At 52.1% G+C, this 17,270-nt stretch overlaps 2 protein-coding genes across 3 annotated transcripts in view; one reads left to right on the forward strand and one right to left on the reverse strand.

The window, feature by feature from the left end:
* SYDE1 (synapse defective Rho GTPase activating protein 1) overlaps window positions 1-1,445 on the forward strand; it is a 6,774-nt gene extending 5,329 nt beyond the window's left edge. Inside the window, exon 8 of the mRNA XM_081814176.1 lies at window positions 6-1,445. Within this exon, the coding sequence (XP_081670302.1) occupies window positions 6-399 (394 nt within the window). The 3' untranslated portion in view covers window positions 400-1,445. The remainder of the gene's footprint in view (window positions 1-5) is intronic.
* A 1-nt stretch (window position 1,446) lies between these two features.
* On the reverse strand, window positions 1,447-11,617 carry HACL2 (2-hydroxyacyl-CoA lyase 2). 2 transcript variants are annotated; one of them, XM_081814150.1, is made up of 16 exons: window positions 11,455-11,617; window positions 10,785-10,929; window positions 9,377-9,578; window positions 9,123-9,250; window positions 8,897-9,035; window positions 8,691-8,802; window positions 5,960-6,059; window positions 5,725-5,822; window positions 5,469-5,605; window positions 4,343-4,477; window positions 2,884-2,998; window positions 2,610-2,779; window positions 2,463-2,533; window positions 2,308-2,379; window positions 2,023-2,128; window positions 1,447-1,906 (listed from the first exon to the last, which is right to left on the reverse strand). In XM_081814150.1, the coding sequence occupies exons 2-16, from the start codon at window positions 10,917-10,919 to the stop codon at window positions 1,728-1,730; spliced, it is 1,899 nt and encodes a 632-aa protein (XP_081670276.1). In that variant the 5' UTR covers window positions 10,920-10,929; window positions 11,455-11,617; the 3' UTR covers window positions 1,447-1,727. The 2 variants fall into 2 exon arrangements, with proteins under 2 accessions (XP_081670276.1, XP_081670283.1); XM_081814157.1 differs by having other exon boundaries at window positions 11,204-11,617.
* Window positions 11,618-17,270: the final 5,653 nt, after the last annotated feature.

Genomic DNA, 17,270 nt, shown 5'->3' on the forward strand with positions numbered 1-17,270 from the left:
CGCAGGCCCCCGGAGCCTCAGGACCTGGCCCCGTACCTGCGGCCCAAACGGCAGCCGCCGCTGCACTTGCCGCTCGCCGGCCCCGAAGTGGTGGCTCGGCCCCGCGGCCGGGGCGGCCCCGAGAGCCCCCCCAGCAATCGCTACGCGGGCGACTGGAGCGTCTGCGGACGGGACTTCCTGCCGTGCGGGCGGGACTTTCTGTCCGGGCCGGACTACGACCACGTGACGGGCAGCTACAGCGAGGACGAGGACGAGGAGGCGGGCGAGCCGGCGGGCGCCGCGGACTTCGAAGACGACTTCGAGGCGCCCTTCAACCCGCACCTTAACCTCAAAGACTTCGACGCCCTCATCCTGGACCTGGAGCGAGAGCTCTCCAAGCAGATCAACGTGTGCCTCTGAGCCGGGCGGGGCGGGACCCCGGTGACGAAGGGCCGGGCTCCTGGCTGCTGAGGCGGTGCCCCGGCGACTGAGGGGACCGGAGGGGACCAGACCGGTCGCCCGGGCCGCCGTCCCGGTTGCTGGGGAGTTGCCTAGTGACCAGCCAGCCCGTTGCTGAGAATCATTCCTCGTTTCCAGTGCTCAGTGGTGGGGCGTTGGTTCCAAAGCCTGGGGACTGGGGACTTTCGGGACCAGCTCTTGGGGACATCTTTTCTAAGTACCAAGGGCTTCTCCCCTTGCTGCCAAAAGGCACTTCTCCCGCTTGCTGGGCTGGCCTCTCTTGCCCCTCCCCCTTGGCCCGGGAATCACCAGTTACTGTGAGCATCACCCCGAGATGGTGAGACACCGCCCCCCACTTCTTCTACACCCCCAACCCCCACCCCACCCCGTCAGTCTTCTTGCTGCTGCCAACCAAATCAGTATTAGCTTTAAGCACCGCACTCTGCTTCTCCCTGCCCTGGAAGGTCCAAGGACTATCATGAGGTGCTATTTGGGGCAGGGTGGGGGAAAGCCCCTATCCTGGGCTCTGGCTGGATTAAGGGCAGCCCAGGGCCTTTAGAAAAATAGCTGGTTTCCCCACCCTCTCTTCCAAGGAAAACCCCGTGATTGCCTCAAACCAGGAAATGGAGATAGCAGAGTCTGGCCCTTCCCCTCCCCTGTTCTTCCTCCACATCCCTGAAGAAACTGAGCACTTACAAGACCTCCCTTTCGGAGGGGCCCCACCTGAAATGTCAGGCTGGGGGCACTTTGGTACGGAACATATTTATTGCCTCCGTGCGTGTGTGTCTGTGTGTGAGGACTAGTGTGCATGGACATGTCTGGGACAGGTGTATGGGGCTCTTTCAGGGACCTCTGAGGGGGAAAGAATTTGCAGTGGCCAGGCACCCTGAAATCCCCAGTAATGGAGCCTCAGTGGGCCCCAGAGTTCCAGTGGGAGAGTAGGTTCCCTCCTGTCTCCCCCTTTTCCCTCACTTCCATCTTTGTGGACAATAAATCAGTATGCACAAGTTCTGGAATGAGTGCTGGGGCCCACATGGGTGGTTTATTCAGTGTGCCCAAGAGGAAGGAGAAAGGGCAGTTGTGCCCAGAGAAAAAGGCCCAGGAGCTCTCCAGTGCTGCCAGGGAACCTCTCTGAGCTCTGACCCACCCCCCCAGCCCCACCCTGTCTTCAGGGAGGGTTGTAGAGTCACTGGACCTGATCAGCCAGGTCCAAGGCAGGCAAGGATGAGACTAAACCAGCCAGGCACAGTCTAGGGGTGGCAAGGCCAAGGGTACTGACCCATGAGGCCCTACACAGCAATGGAGCCATCTCGGAAGTCCGTCCTCCCAATGAGGATGTTGACCACAACCGGGTGGCCACCTCGGCACTGCTGCTGAGCATCACGAAGCACCTCGACCACCTGATCTTCTTTCTCCCGTGTGAGCAGCAAGCCCTGGGCCCCAAGTCCCATAGCTGCCCGGTGATAATCTAAAAGGGGAAGTCAAGTCAGATGGTGGCAGGGACCTAGGCCACCATGCAGTCAGCCCAGGAGAGGAACACATGAAACAGCTTCCCCCTCTATCCACCCTACCCCAGCTTCTCACCAGTGTAAGCCAGGCCACAGGCCACATTGCTGCCCAGAGAGGGCACCTGCTCCCGAGAAATCTGGGTCCAGCCAGCATCATTCCCTATCAAAGCAATCACTGGGATCTGCAAAAAAAGGATGAGGTCAGGCCACAGCCTTCAGTTTTAAGGCTTGGCCAGCCAGAGGAAAAGACAGGGACAGGACCTTTGCCAGACAGAAGCAGCTCCCTCCCTAGCCCTGCCCACCCCTGATGACCTCTCCCAGAACCCCAAGCTCTGAGCTTCCCTCTGGGCAGCTCGGTCACCTTGTGTCTGACGAAGGTGTCAAATTCAATGAGGTTATAGCCAAAAGCTCCATCGCCAAACAGGCACCACACCTGAGCAGGGAACAAGGCTGGTTGAGTGGCTCACTGCCCAGAAAACCCACTCACTGCCCCCCGCCTCCAGCACTCTCACTCACCTCGGCATCCGGCCGGCACAGTTTGGCCCCGAGTGCAAATCCTGCACCAACACCCAGAGTCCCAAAGGCCCCTAGGAAGACCAAGAGCAGGTGGGTGTAAAGGGGCCTGGACAATGCTAGCTGTCCCAGGCACAGGCCCCTCCTTACCAGGATCGAGCCAGCACAGGGGGCCACGGGGCTGCACCAGGTGGGCAGCAGTACCCACGAAGTCCCCACCGTCGACCACCAGAATCGAGTTGTCAGGCAGAGTTTCCTCCACCAGCTGCAGTACCCGCACTGGGTTCAGGTGCTGGGCTACAGGCATCAACCCCTTCTCCCTGCCACGGAACAGCACACGTCAGCAGGGCCAGCAACAGAGCCTTCCAGGAACCCACAACCACACCCCGAGCCCATGCATGCGTCCACTCCACCCGGTCCCCACCGAAAGGCCTGCTCCTTCTGCCGGTCAGCTTGCCGAAGCTCCTCCGTCCAGTCTGAGGCCCACGTCTGGCCCTTAAGGCCCTCCACCAGCCTCACCACAAAGGAGCCCACGTCTCCTAGGGAAGGAAGAGGATACAGCTGCAGGGAAGTGGCCTCCTGCCCTTCCAGCATCAGAGGCCCAGTGACAGCAGGAATCCAATGGCAACATTCCAGCAGGAGACAAGGAGGCAGGCTGGGGATGTTCCCAGGGCAAAACAGGTAAAACACACACCAGAGTCTGCCAGAACTAGGTTAGGGCAGCCAAGGTGAGGCGGAGAGCAAGGCCAGAGAAATGAACGTTTAGGAAGCACAAAGTGGGTGAGAATCCCAAGCAGCCTTGTTGCCTGCCTCCTCCTCAACCCCCAGATCAGGCAGTGCTCAGTCCCGCCTCTAAAACACGTCCCTCCAAACACCTTCATCAGCCAAGCATGTCTCTCCGACCCAGATATGCAGAGTGCTTGTGAAGTGACCGAGAAATGGGCCAGTGATGTACTTTTCATCTCGATCTTAGAAATGATCCCATGGAGGCTCAGAAGCGGAGTTTGTCATCCCTGTCTGTGTCCGCTCCAGGCCTCGTCCTTTCTGTCCTGGCCCGGGTTAACGGGCCCCTGGCCTCCACCTGCCCTCTCTGTCTCACTGCCTACCAGCTACTACAGTGGACCTGCCCAAACACGAATGCAGCAATGCCACTTCTCTGTTTGACTCAAGAGTTCCATGTAGCAATAATGCAATATATGTTAAGAAAAAAAAAAAGAAGAAGATAGCAAGAGGGGAAGAATGAAGGGGGGAAATCGGAGGGGGAGACGAACCATGAGAGACAATGGACTCTGAAAAACAAACTGAGGGTTCTAGAGGGGAGGGGGGTAGGAGGATGGGTTAGCCTGGTGATGGGTATTAAGGAGGGCACGAGCTTCATGGAGCACTGGGTGTTATGCACAAACAATGAATCATGGAACACTACATCAAAAACTAATGATGTAATGTATGGTGATTAACATAACAATAAAAAAAGTTCCACGTAGCACCGTCAATGTGCTTGGAACAATGGGCAGAGCAGAGCACATAAAGGCTGTGGGAGCAGACTGAACAGGGATGGCACGACAGGACAACAGAGGCCTCGGGGGCCCAGGAGGAAGATCTCTGTCCTCCAGGCAGCTGGCAGCATGGGAGGGTTTGCAACCAGGGGCACGATCACATGCACATTCCCAGGCCCTCCCTCTTATGCACGCCCCACCATTTGTTCATCCAGAAGCACCCATGAGTCTGAGAGCCAGATGTGTGTCCCTGGCTGACTGGGTGCCCACCGGGGCAGGGTCTGGGCTTTCCTCACCGGCACCTGGCTCAAGCCAGCTACAGCAGAGGTCAGAAGGAAGACAGGGAAGCGCATATTATGTGTTGGGGGGGTGGTCCCAGGAGCTCACCCTGCACGGCTTCCTGGGGCTTCCAGAACATGTCTGAATTAAGCAACATCTCTTTCCGGTTACGGTTGACAATGATGATCTTGCTGCTGCGGCTGAGGACACGGCCATAAGACAGACGGAAGTCACACACGGCTCCTGGAGTGGGGAACCAGGTCTCAGTGTCTGGAGAGCCAGTGTCCCACCACTTCACTTAATCCACCACAGAAGGGTCCCCATCCTTCCTTCCTCTCTGTACCAGTACCGCGTGCAGTGACTTCACAGCTCCCCACCCCTCAAATCTGGGCTGGCCTCGGGGACGTGCTCTGACCAACAGAGTGTGGCAGGTGAAGGCAGGCGTTCCCGAGATCAAGCTTCAAGAATTGTGGCTTCTACTGTCTCTCTCTTAAAAACCTTGCTCTCCCATCCCTGCATGTTTCTCATCCTCCACCAAGTGAGCAAGCCCAGGCTAGCCTGCTGGATGATAAGAAAGCTGGAGGAAGAGGTAGGGAAGAGTGAAAGAACTCAGTTATCCCTGCAAAGGTCATGTCAGCCTAACCTGTAGTCAGCCAAGGCCAAGTACATGCGCCAGCCCAGCCCAGATCAGCCCAGATGCCTTCCTGCCTCTCCACCTACGGACTCATGAATGAGCCCCATCAAAACCAGAAAAACTACCACCTAACCTCTAGGTGGACCTTAAGAAATGATAAGTTCAAGTCACTGAATTTAGGGATGGTTATTACACAACAGAGAACTGATACAACTATTACGTGTTGGGCAGGACTCCAAATACTTCACATGAAAATGTACATGCCATACGTGTCTGTGCTATAGAAATCCTGTATGAAGCATACAAACGCAAATGCAGAACATAAATACTGCAGGTGCCCTCTATCCGTGCATCCTCCTCTGTGCGAAGCTGAGTCCTACAACACAGCAGCAACCTTGCCAGAGTTTGCCTAGACTTCAAAGTACACGGTTGGCCAAACCCCTGAAAGGGGAAGGGGTGGGGCCCAAGATAAGACGGTGGGTGATTATGAGGGTAAGGTGCCAGTAAGTACCTGACTAGGAGGGTCAGGGTCACAAAGGCGCGGGGGGGGGGTGCCTGGAGGGAGGCAAAGGGAAGACGGCAGAGGAGGCCGAGGCCCACCTGCCAGAAGGACAACGTCTGCTTTCTTCAGGGCAGCGCTACGGTTCTGCCGGATGTGGAGGGGGTGGTTGCGGCCCAGCAGTCCTCGTGCCATCCCTCCCAGGAAGCAGGGGATGCCAAGGGTCTCCACAGCAGCCCTGAGGATCCAGGCAGAACAGAGGTGAGTATAGTGTCAAGGGCATGCCCCCACCCCACAAGGCAACAGGAGACCAGGGACCAGGTATTTGACAGTAAGGGCAGAGCTGAGCCTTCTCACCGAAGTTTGTCAGCAGGTGTCGGGGGCAGCAGAGCCTGGCTCCCCAGCACAATCAGCGGCCTTTTGGCTCGGCTCAAGATTTCCATACAGCGCTGAACCTGGGATGAGAGATGGGGCTCAAAGAGCCCACCGTGTGAGTCACCATCAGCCCCCGAGATCAACGCCCCAATACTGACTCAAAGAGAGACCGTCCTGCCAGGTGGGGGTCCTCAGCCAGGGAAGAGAGGCGATTCACCTGCTGGGAGGATGCCTGGGGAATGTCCAGAGGCAGAGGGCCCTCAGGCTGAGGCTCCCAGGCTCCTGCAAAGAGGTTGGCCAGGTAATTCTCTAAGTACCTGCAAAGGTGAGAGGAAGAGGCGGTTACCAGGATCAGTGACGGGGGCTCCAGGAGCTGGAGGAGGCCAGGGTCTAGGAGGGAAGTGAGACAGGCACAGGAGTGGACCAGCAACACCCCAGGAGAGGCACACGCCAATGGCCAGTCTCCAGCAGCCGGTTTCCCTCAGAAGCTTCTGGCGACTACCCAACCGCACACAGACCCTCAGAAACAAGTGACACAGGCGGGGAGTACCATGATCAGGGCCACAGACGGCTGCAAGGGCAGCCACATGCGGCCCCTCCACTTTCTAGCTGTGTGACCCGGCGAGTGACTTAACCTTTCTGAGGTTAAGGTAAAATGTAAAAGGGAATCTTCCTTCCAAGGTTCACTACCTATCCATCCAGGAGATGAAGCACTTTGCAAAACACTGTATCAGGGAGGCTACCAATATCCCCAGCACTCAAGCCGCTTTCTCTGGCTTCTGACACCTCCTTCTGTCTCCTTACTCATTGGGTCCTAGGGCCCCGACCACCTGTGTGGGCCTGTGCAGGGCCTGGAGACAGAGAGATACCTCCTGCCCAGCTCTGACCTCCCTGAGGAACACCCAGCCCAACCAAAAACAAGACACGTGGGCGTTGGCAGAAAGCAGCCAGAGCCTGAAGCTTGTTTTTCTTTTAAGGAGGAACCGAGATTGTAGAGAATGAGAAGAGACCAAGGAAGAAACCAACATAAAAAGAAAAGGCAAAAAAAGGGCTAGGGGCCGAGGAGGGGGAGCCCAAGAGAGAGGAGGAGAATGGAGGAGCGCCTGGGTGGCTCAGTCAGTTAAGCGTCCACCTTCAGCTCTGGTCATGATCCCAGGGTCCTGGGATCGAGTCCCACATCGGGCTCCCTGCTCAGCGGGGCATCTGCTTCTCCCTCTCCCTCTGCTGCTCCCCCTGCTTGTGTTCCCTCTCTCGCTGTGTCTGTCAAATAAATAAATAAAATCTTTAAAAAGAAATTTTAAAAAATTAAAAAATAAAAAAGAAGAGGTGAATGGGGGATGGGGGGGAGCGGGGCAGGGAACAAAGAGACTGCTATGTCACCGCCACAGAATAAAACTGCTTGAAACTTGAGCCTACCTGACAGGGTCACCAGACACTTCCTACATGTTCAGGACTCCTGAATCCCCCTCTGTATTTGTGGATCCCTAACCATGTTGGAGAAAGGATGGGAGATACCCTGCCTCACATGTGATAGGGACACTGGACTCCAAACGTATCCTTATTTAAGAAAATAACAGTTAATTATTCACTCCCGCATTTTACACTATCAAAATGACCTCGTTTTATTCTTCACAGAATCTTAGTCTAGAGAGAAAAACAGGCAACACTCCTCTATTTTACAGATAAGGAAGGTGAAGTCAAGAAAGGTTAAATGATTACACTGTCCACCTTAAACTTCGCCCTATGTTAACTGTATCTCAATTAAACTGGTGGAAAAAAAGAAAGGCTTCACCATTTGCTCAAGCTTAACACAGCTAGTTAGCCGCAGTCCTGGGATTTGGACCCATCTCTCTGGGCTTTCACTTCATTCATTATAGACAGCACATAGCTCTGTGGACAAAGCACTGAGGGGTCCTCCAGGCTGAATCCTCATGTGCCAGTAACAAGCTGGGTGACTTCATGCCAGTGATTTGGCCCCCTTGGGGCCAGTTACCCAATCTATGAAACACCCATCATAATACCTTGCCATCTTGACTCAGGGTTGTTATAAAAGACACATGAATAAACTGCTACTCCCTGAGCCGGGGCAACGGCCTGCCTGTCCTGGTACCTGCTAAGTATGGCACTCGCTAAGTATGTGGTGAAAGGAGAACGGAAGGTGGAAGGGGAAACATAGGCAAAGGGAAGGGATAGAGGGGGAAGGAGAACTGACTCTCCTTCCTGTGCTGTCAGCCAGGCCCATCTCAGTGGTGGACCAAAAACAGATCTCTTTCACATACCTCTGCCTGGGCTAGAACCCCTTTCTAGCCTCTCAACTGAAAGAAGCCCCCCTCAAGTTTGTAGCTCTTCTAGGAAAACCTTCGAGCTTGTCCCTTATCCTGGCCAGATGGAGGTCCAAGCACTCACATGTGATCCACCCGTGTCTCTGCATCTCACGGCCACTACCCGGATCCAGGCCACCACTGCCTCTCATCCCAAGGCCCACCACACCTCCTCCCTGGCTTCCCAGATTCCACCCAACCCCACAGTCCATTCTCCAAGAGCAATCGGAGGGAACATAATAAAAACCTGAATCAGGGTATCCCACGCCTCTGCTAAAGGCCGTGTAATGCTTCTCAATGGAACTCAAATTAAAAAAAAAAAAAAAAAAAAAATCCAGGTCCTCCCAATGGCTCCTGCTGGCTGCTCTGAGCTCAGCCCCTGTCCCTTTGCTCACCTGCTGCTGCCACATAGGCTACCTTGCTTTCCCAACCCACCAAGTTTGCTCCTGCCTCAGGACCTTTGCATATGTAGTCCCTCTACCTAGAATGTTCTTCCCCTGGCTGCCCTCCCCCCACTCAATTGATATGCAAGCCAATGAATGAGTCAAAGGAGGGACAGATGCTGGCAGGAAGTTACAAAAGAGGGCAGGGGGCTGGAGAGAGCATGGTGGGAGTGGGGCTACTCACCAGGAGACCAGTCGACCCATGAGGCCCTTGGGCGGATTGGCTGGCACCACCTCCTTCTGGACCATGAAGTAGGGGTACAGCACATCAATGGGCAGCTCCACAAACACTGGGCCTGCAGAGGGGCAGGGAGGATACTGAGCCTGCCATGCCTCCCTAGACCCAGGCCTTAGGGCCTGCCCACTGCCCAGCACGTGCCCCCCACCTACCTGGGGTGCCCGACTGGGCAGCAGCCATCGCAGCCCTCAGAGTGGGCACGATGTCTCGCACCCTCCGCACAGAAGCACAAAATTTGCACAGTGGCCTAAACAGGGACATCTGATCAATGGCCTGGAGTGCACCCCGGTTCTGGTGGAAACAGAGGCGTCCAGAGAGTCAACACATGAGCCTTCTGAGGCTCCCTGGGGCCCCCACCACCCACCAAGGACAAGGCACCTGTAGGAGCATGCTGGCAGCCCCACCCAGAAGCAGGACTGGGGACTGAGCTATCTGGGTGTTCTTCACTGCAGTCACCGTGTTGGTGAGGCCAGGGCCTGCTGTCACTGCGGCCACGCCCACCGTCCCTGAAACACAGAATCCATCACAGCCATCTGCGCCCACTCTCCTGGCCACCTCTGAAAAAACTCCGCCCCTCGAAGACCCCCCATCCCATTCTCCCCAGCCCTCAGCCCTCTCTGCTCTGCCCTCACCGGTTAGGCGGGCCACGGCATCGGCGGCAAAGACAGCTGTGACTTCGTGGCGTGTGTCCACCACACGGATGCCCAGCTTCTCGCAGGCCACCAGCAGCGGGGAAATGTGCCCACCGACCAGTGTGAAGAGGAGCCGCACGCCATGGGCCCTCAGCACAGCTGCCACGTTCTCCCCGCCGTGCTGAATGCTTGCCTTGTCCACCTGGGCCCACGGAGGGGGAGGAGCAAGATTACCAGGGCAGGTAGGGAGAAGGCAATCTCACCCCCCCAAGGAGGGGGGCAGGACAGAGTCAGAGAAAGTCTGATGTTGGTTAGGCACCTAACATACTATGTGCCAGGTCCAGGGCAACAGGACATGTCATCCTATCAGATCATCTGGTGATTATATCCTTTTGCAGCCAGGGAGACCAAGATTTGTCCTGGCAATAGTCAAAGTCCCATATAACCAATGCTCTTGAGTGCCCTCCTTCTGTTACACTGCCTGTCTTGAAGGCAGTGGGGCAATCAGGGTGAAGGAGAGGGAAAATGGATCCCGAGACCCCGAAACAGTTTGGCCAGGGGCTACCTGCCGAGATTCCAGAACTGCCTGCCCTCCAGGGCCTGGTAGCCTGACTGCTGATTCCAGCCTGCTAGACTTCCTCCCACTCACTAGGAGGCAAGCCCAGTGGGCAGGCCCAGCCGACTTGCTACAGCCACCAAGCACCTGGCACAGCAGCAGCCTGCTGGCACAGATCATGCTGAGGCTTCCCAGACCCTGCTTCCTCAGTGCCCTGCACAACAGAGGCCTCTGCCTTAAACCTCCACAGATCCTCAAGGCTACTAGCCTTGCTCCCGTTGCTCCTGGTGAAGAAAGGAAGGACTGGGGAAGGAGTCCGGGGAAGGGGTAGATTCCTGAGGGAGGAGCCAAGTAGTTCAGAGTGAGGTCTGTGGGGTCAATTCTTCCCAAAAAGATCACCTATGGCAAGTTACCACACAAGCTGTCTTGAGCCTGTTTCCTCTTGTGGGAAATGAGGGCAGAAACAAAAGCAACTGCTCAGGGACGTGTTGAGAGGTACATGACAACTGTTACAGCCCCCGCTCAGGTGCCCGCCTTTGGCCCACTCTGACCACACCGGATTTAGGGAGCAGCGCTCTGTGAAAAGGGCTCGTGGCCACCGGGGAACGAGTGGGCCGGGCGCTGAGTCAACGTGCAGATACTCCAGATTCTCTCTTCCTAGAAGCAAAGTCCAGGGCCTTGTCTGCAACCTGGCAATGGGGACAAGGAAGTGGATAGAATTTCCTGACCGAGCCCCCCAGATTAGTCAGGCCTCACTTTCTCCGCCTGCAAAATACGTGAGCTACAGGGAGTACCAGGAGCTCGTTCCTTCTTTGGCTGCCCCCAGCCCACCGCTGATCTGTGCCCCCGCACCTTGTGCATCAACTGATAGAAGAGCCCCAGGCGGTGCGCAGCGCCCAGCAGAGCGGCTACTAGCGTCCCGCAGACCAAGAACAGGAATAAGGGGAAGAAGTTCCCAGCAGTGGCGGCGGCCGCGAAGGTCTCCATGACGCGGCACCTGAAAGAAAGGACAGGGCCAGCAGCTGCACGCAGAGATCTTTTCCAGAGGGTACGCCACCTCCCGCACGGATGCCGGGCCACGCCTCTTCCCCCCCGGTTCTGCACGGCCACGCCCCTTACACCGCCTGTCTCGGGACGAGGCCACGCCTCTCGATAACCAGGCCACGCTTCCTAAGACGCCAGCCCCCCCCTTACGTCACCACCATCGCTGACACTAGGCCACCACAGGTCAATGCGGCCAGAACGGCCTCAACATGCCTTTTAACACTCACCTGCTTCTCAACGAATTGGCGGGGAGCCCCGCCTCTCTTTTACACCTGGATCCGAATCTCAGCCCAAAAGTTGAGCCCGCACACCCCGCATCTTCGTCACCTAGGACGAGGCCACGCCCCCAAGCTAGTGTGCGCCCCTCTCCTAAAGCCAGACCTCTGCCCACTGCGAGCGCCGGAACTCGACCGTACACCCCAGGCCGCGGGTCGAGGTCAGACGGCTTCTCCCACCCCAGGGGCACTCTGGCCTTCACCTGCGGGAAATGGCGCTGACTCCAGAGGAATTCGGCGCCCTTCGTGTCACGTGACCCAGGCCCGTGGCCTGGGGCGGGGGGACTGGGCCGGAGCTGTGGCTGTGACCCTTTCTCTCACTAAGATCAGCAATGCCCAGTAGGCCGGCCCGACGCGCGTGCGCAGAGCCGTAACTACGCTCTGGAACACAAGCACCTCCTATAAGGACCCTGTCGCTACTGGCCGCTCGCGCACAGGCCCCGCCTTCCTCGCCTCTCATTGGCTCGCACTTCAGGTCTAACACTTTTCTTTACGAGAGGCCACGCCCCTCGGCGGCTTGTAGGAGCCGAGACACCCTGGAGCCGGCTTTCCGCGGCCTTGCCTTGGCCCCACGTTTCAGCCTGTAGTCTTCGGGCTTTCCGATCCCGCCTGCTTTCACACCAGCCGTGCCGAAAGCCCCTTCAGATTAGCCGGACGTGATCGTCACAGGCCGCTCCCCAGAAGCCACCACCCGGGACCACGTCCCAGACAAGCCGCGCCCCCTCGCTCGTAGGCCCGCCTCTGCTGTTACCCCGCTTTCTTTCCCGACCCTTGGGGTTTCTCAGTTCAGAGCGCAGGGTGGTGGACATTCCGAAGCCGGAGGGGCCTGGTTCCAGCCGTCTGGCCTCTGGAAAATGATCTCCCCATCAGCGAAGGGGAAGTAATTCTAGTGCTAAGCACCCTGCTACCTTCCAAAACGAATCTTGCCATTTTAACAGTGGCTCCCATCCCTCGTCAACTTCGGGAATTTCCCTCTGAGGATTCCACCCCGTTGTTAATTTTATCTTCTGTTGAATCATTCCTACTTTTCATTTCACCCATTTAAAAAAAGAAAATAATACTCTATTTGCCCCACATTTTCCACTTATTACTGTCCCTTTGCACCTCTTTTTAGCAAAATTCCTCCAATGACTTATCTATACTTGCTGTCTCATGAGCCCTCCTTCTACTCCCTGTTGAACCCACTCCAAACAGTCTCTCCCTGCCACTCTATGAGAGCTGTTAGGAGTATTCCAACAGTCTCCAAGCCGGTCCGTCTCCCTTCTATCTCTCATCTACCAGCTCAACCCCACTCTTCCTGCCTATAATTAACAGGATAAAATGCAAACTTCCTAGAAAGGCCTTCTAGGTCCAATTAAATTACCAAAGCCAATAATGAAATAGCGATCATTACTTTTCATTAAGCACTTATTACATACGAGGGGCTGTTCCATACACTCTTCACATCAACTCATTTAATCCTCACAACAGCCATGTAGGGTAGTTTATTTTATTACTATCCCCATTTACGGAAGAGGAGGTTAAGGAACTTGCTCAATTTCACACAGCTTGTAAGTGAAAGAGGCACAATGTGAGCTCAAGCAATGCTGCTGGCAGACTGGGAGTACCTCAGGAACAGGTACTGTGCTTCAACCACTTGGCTTCCCCATGCCTGTCACAGGGTGTAACATTTGGGACCCACCCAGACACCCTTGCACTTAACACTGGATTTTATTCTAAATGAGTTGGAAAGGGGAGAAGATTTTGAACAGCCTAAGTCACACAAAACCTGCACACTGTTATTCACAGGGGCTTTATTTGTTATAGCCAAAAACTGGAAAAACCAAATGTCCCTTGTGAAAATCAATAAAAGGAAACCTCATTTAAAAGGAGCTGGGAGGCTAGAACGGGAGCTCACACGGCCTACCACTCATCATCAACTGCAGACCTAGCAGGAAGAGACTTACCTTGTAAGTCTTGAGAATAGATACTATTGTACTACTCCAGCAGGAGAAAGAAAGGTTTTCCTCCGCCCCCAGCAACAACCCAGCTAATGAGGGAAGGTGACAGCTCAGCCAACGAAAAGTCACTATTCTTGGAACTCCCAGTTTACTCCAATGAGCTTTTGGGTTATAACAGCTCCTCCCAAACCTCCCTTTGCCTCTATAAAAAGCATACCTTGCCTGTGTTCTCCAGATTTGCGTATAATTTTGCTGAGCTTGTGTATCCTGAATTGTAATTTTCTGCTATCCCTCAATAAGCCCAAATAACTGATGGTTTTATCTTTAAAATTAATGCCCTCAATAGGTGAATGGTTCAACAAGCTGTGGTCCATCCCTATCGTGGAACACTACTCACAATAGAAGGACAAACTATTGAAACACAAAACAACTTGGATGAATCTCAAAATAATTATGCTCAGAGAAGAGATTGTGGTTCCCAGAAGGCAGGGTGGGAGGAAGGAATAGGAGGGAAACTGGTCAAAAGGTACAAACATCCAGTTAAAAGATAAATAAGTCCTGGGGATGTAATTTACAGCTTGGAAACCACACTTAACAATATTGTATTGTAGGGGCGCCTGGGTAGCTCAGATGGTTAAGCGTCTGCCTTCGGCTCAGGTCATGATCCCGGGGTCCTGGAATCGAGCCCCACATCGGGCTCCCTGCTCAGCAGGGAGTCTGCTTCTCCCTTTCCCTCTGCTGTTCCCCCTGCTTGTGCTCTCTCTCTCTGTCAAAAATAAATAAAATCTTAAAAAAAAAAAAAAACAATATTGTATTGTAGATCTGAAAGTTGCTAAGAGAGTAGGTCTTAAAAGTTCTCATCACAAGAAAAAAATTGCAATGATGTGAGGTGATGGATGTTAGCTTATTGTAGTCATTGGTTGTATACCTTAAAGCACAATGTTATATGTCAATTATACTTCAATAAAAACGGGGGGTGGGGGGGCAAGAAAAACCAGAACCACAAACATCAGTCATAATTTATGTTTAATTCTGGCAAAGGTCTGTGGGATTGTATGTTGCATATGTTATTATTCCTAGACAGACTCTTGAGTTTCTATTTGAATGTTCTGGCCTCTTACCTTTTGATGAAATCAATGATATTTTTGGTGAAATAGTTATAAAGAATGAAGATGTTATAAATTATACATCAGATTAATATATCAGATATCAGCATTCCTTATGCTGGTGTCATATAATCCTGACTATATAAAATTATTTTAATCTCCAAAACCATTTAATTTTCTGTGTTGAATGGAATACGATTTCCGTAATAGAAAAATAAGATATTATTAAAAAGGTTTACTTTAAATATCACTTATTCTTTAATTTTAGAAAGGCTATTAACTCTGTGTTCTCAGATTATCATTACAAATCAAATCATGGGGGCACCTGAGTGGCTCAGTTAGGGTTAAGTTAAGCGTCTGCCTTTGGCTCGGGTCATGATCCCAGGGTCCTGGGATCGAGCCCCACGTCGGGCTCCGTGCTCAGCGGGAAGCCTGCTTCTCCCTCTCCTACTCCCCCTGCTTGTGTTCCCTCTCTCGCTGTGTCTCTCTCTGCCAAATAAATAAATAAAATCTTTAAAAAAATCAAATTATGCTGAACATTAAAGAATGTGACAGAAACAGATTATCCTAAGCAAAGAAATTGTTTCAGGCATTTCAAAAATTTAAATTTCAGCCTGGACAAATTATTTTTTTAATCTTTTTTTTTTAAGATTTTGTTTATTCATTTGAGACACAGAGATACAGAGAGATAGAGAGAGCATGAGCAGGGAGAGAGGCAGAGGGAGAAGGAGAAGCAGCCTCCCCCGCTGAGCCAGGAGCCCGATGTGGGGCTCGATCCCAGGACCCTGGGATCATGACCTGAGCCAAAGGCAGATGCTTAACGGTCTGAGCCACCCAGGCGCCCCCTGGGCAAATTATTTTTAATTGTTGAAATATGTAAGCAAAAAGAAGAGCTTGCCTACTTTTAGAAAAAAAATAAGTCAACAAATAGACCAAGTAAGTATATTTGATAAGTTTAAAGTTACCATTTTTTTCTTTTTAGAGTAATTCACTAAGCAGTGTAATTAAAACAGAATGAGAGTTTGTGAAAATTTTTATTTTCACTTAGAGATGAAAATATTGGTGATAGTGCCAAACTAAATCTAAGTCATAGCCAAACAAAAAGAAACAAAACCCAACACACAGACACAGCATGTTAAGATTTTAAAGACTACTCTTAATCTTAGGAAATAAACTGAGGATTACTGGAGGGGAGGGGAGTCGGTGGATGGGGTAATGGAGTGGTGGACATTGACGAGGGTATGTGTTGTAATGAGCACTGGGTATTGTATAAGACTGATGAATCACAGACCTGTACTCCTGAAACAAATAGTACATTATATGTTAATTTAAAAAAAAAAACTGTATACTGGAGGAAAAAAAGAACAGGAAAAAATATCCACAAGCTATACATGTGCACACACATACACACACACACACTTATGCTGAGTGAAAGAAGCCAGTCTCCAAAGGTTACGTGCTATATGATTCCATTAATATGATATTCTCCAAGTACAAAACCATAGTAAGAGAGGACAAATCTGTGGTTGCTGAGGGAAAGGAAAGGATGTGACTATAAAGGGTGCAGGATGAGGGAGCTTTCTGAGGTGATGTTCTGTATCCAGATTACAGTGGTAGTGGCATGTTTTAAAATTCATTGAATTAAAAAAATCTATTTTAATGTATGATACTTTTAAATTTGGGGCCCCTGGGTAGCTCAGTCAGTTGAGCATCCAGCTCTTGGTTTCGGCTCAGGTCATGATCTCGGGGTCGCAGGATCCAGCCCCGCACTGGGCTCCGCACTCAGCACAGAGTCTGCTGGAGATTCCCTCTCTCCCTCTCCCTCTGCCCCTCCCCCCTCTCTATCTCTGTTTCTCTAAAAATAAATAAATAAATCTTCTTTTATATAAATAAATAAATTATACATATAATTTCATACATATGTGTGTATAGAGATAAATATTATACATACACAATGTAAATAAATAGTTTTTAAAGATACACTAGCAGAAATAAGTCAGACTGGGGCGCCTGGGTGGCTCAGTCGTTAAGCGTCTGCCTTCGGCTCAGGTCATGATCCCAGGGTTCTGGGATCGAGTCCCACATCGGGCTCCTTCCTCAAGGGGAAGCCTGCTTCTCCCTCTCCCACTCCCGTTGCTTGTGTTCCTGCTCTCGCTATCTCTGTCTCTGTCAAATAAATAAATAAAATATTAAAAAAAAAAAGAAAGAAATAAGTCAGACTGAGAAAGACAAATACCATCTGACTTCCCTTATTTGTGGAATCTAAAAAACAAACAAACAAAAAAAGAATAAACAAACAAAAAGCAGAATCAGACCTATAAATAAACCACTAGTTGCTAGAGAGAAGGGGGATAGGAGGATGGGCAAAATGGGTGAAGGGGAGTGGGAGGAACAGGCTTCCAGTTATGCAATGAATAAACCACAAGACTGAAGGGTACAATATAGGGAATACAGTCAATGATACTGTAGTGTTGTCCGGTGACAGACAGTAGCTACACATGCGCGGTGAGGACAGCAGAGGGTACAGAGATGTGGAATCGCTATGTTGTACACCTGAAACTAATGTAACATTGTGTGTCATCCTCAAATTTTTAAAAATGTAACAAACAAAAGATCCACTAGCATCAAACTGAATTATTCTTCCTCGAAGTAATCAGTAGCCCTGAGAGAGAATTAGAATAAGGAATGCATTTTTGCCTGGGTAATGCAAAGTTTTCTTTAACGCCACCTGCAGGAAATGTTACTGTTATGTACTTCACATTTTGGGAAACAGTGACCTTGCCAGACCTTCATATCCTCATCAAGCCTCATATCTATGAGCTCCAGAGACAGCATAGGGCCTGAAAATGTCCAAGAGAGAAGAGATCATCGGTGTCAATTCCTCCATTTAATGACCTCTGAGTCACAGAGAAGGGGAGGGATCTTCCCATGCCCCCACGAGTGGTTCAGGGGTAAACTAGCACCCAGATCTCC

Source organism: Leptonychotes weddellii, chromosome 1 (genome assembly GCF_054177405.1).
Source record: "Leptonychotes weddellii isolate Sample4059 chromosome 1, ASM5417740v2, whole genome shotgun sequence".
Classification (NCBI taxonomy): domain Eukaryota; kingdom Metazoa; phylum Chordata; class Mammalia; order Carnivora; family Phocidae; genus Leptonychotes; species Leptonychotes weddellii.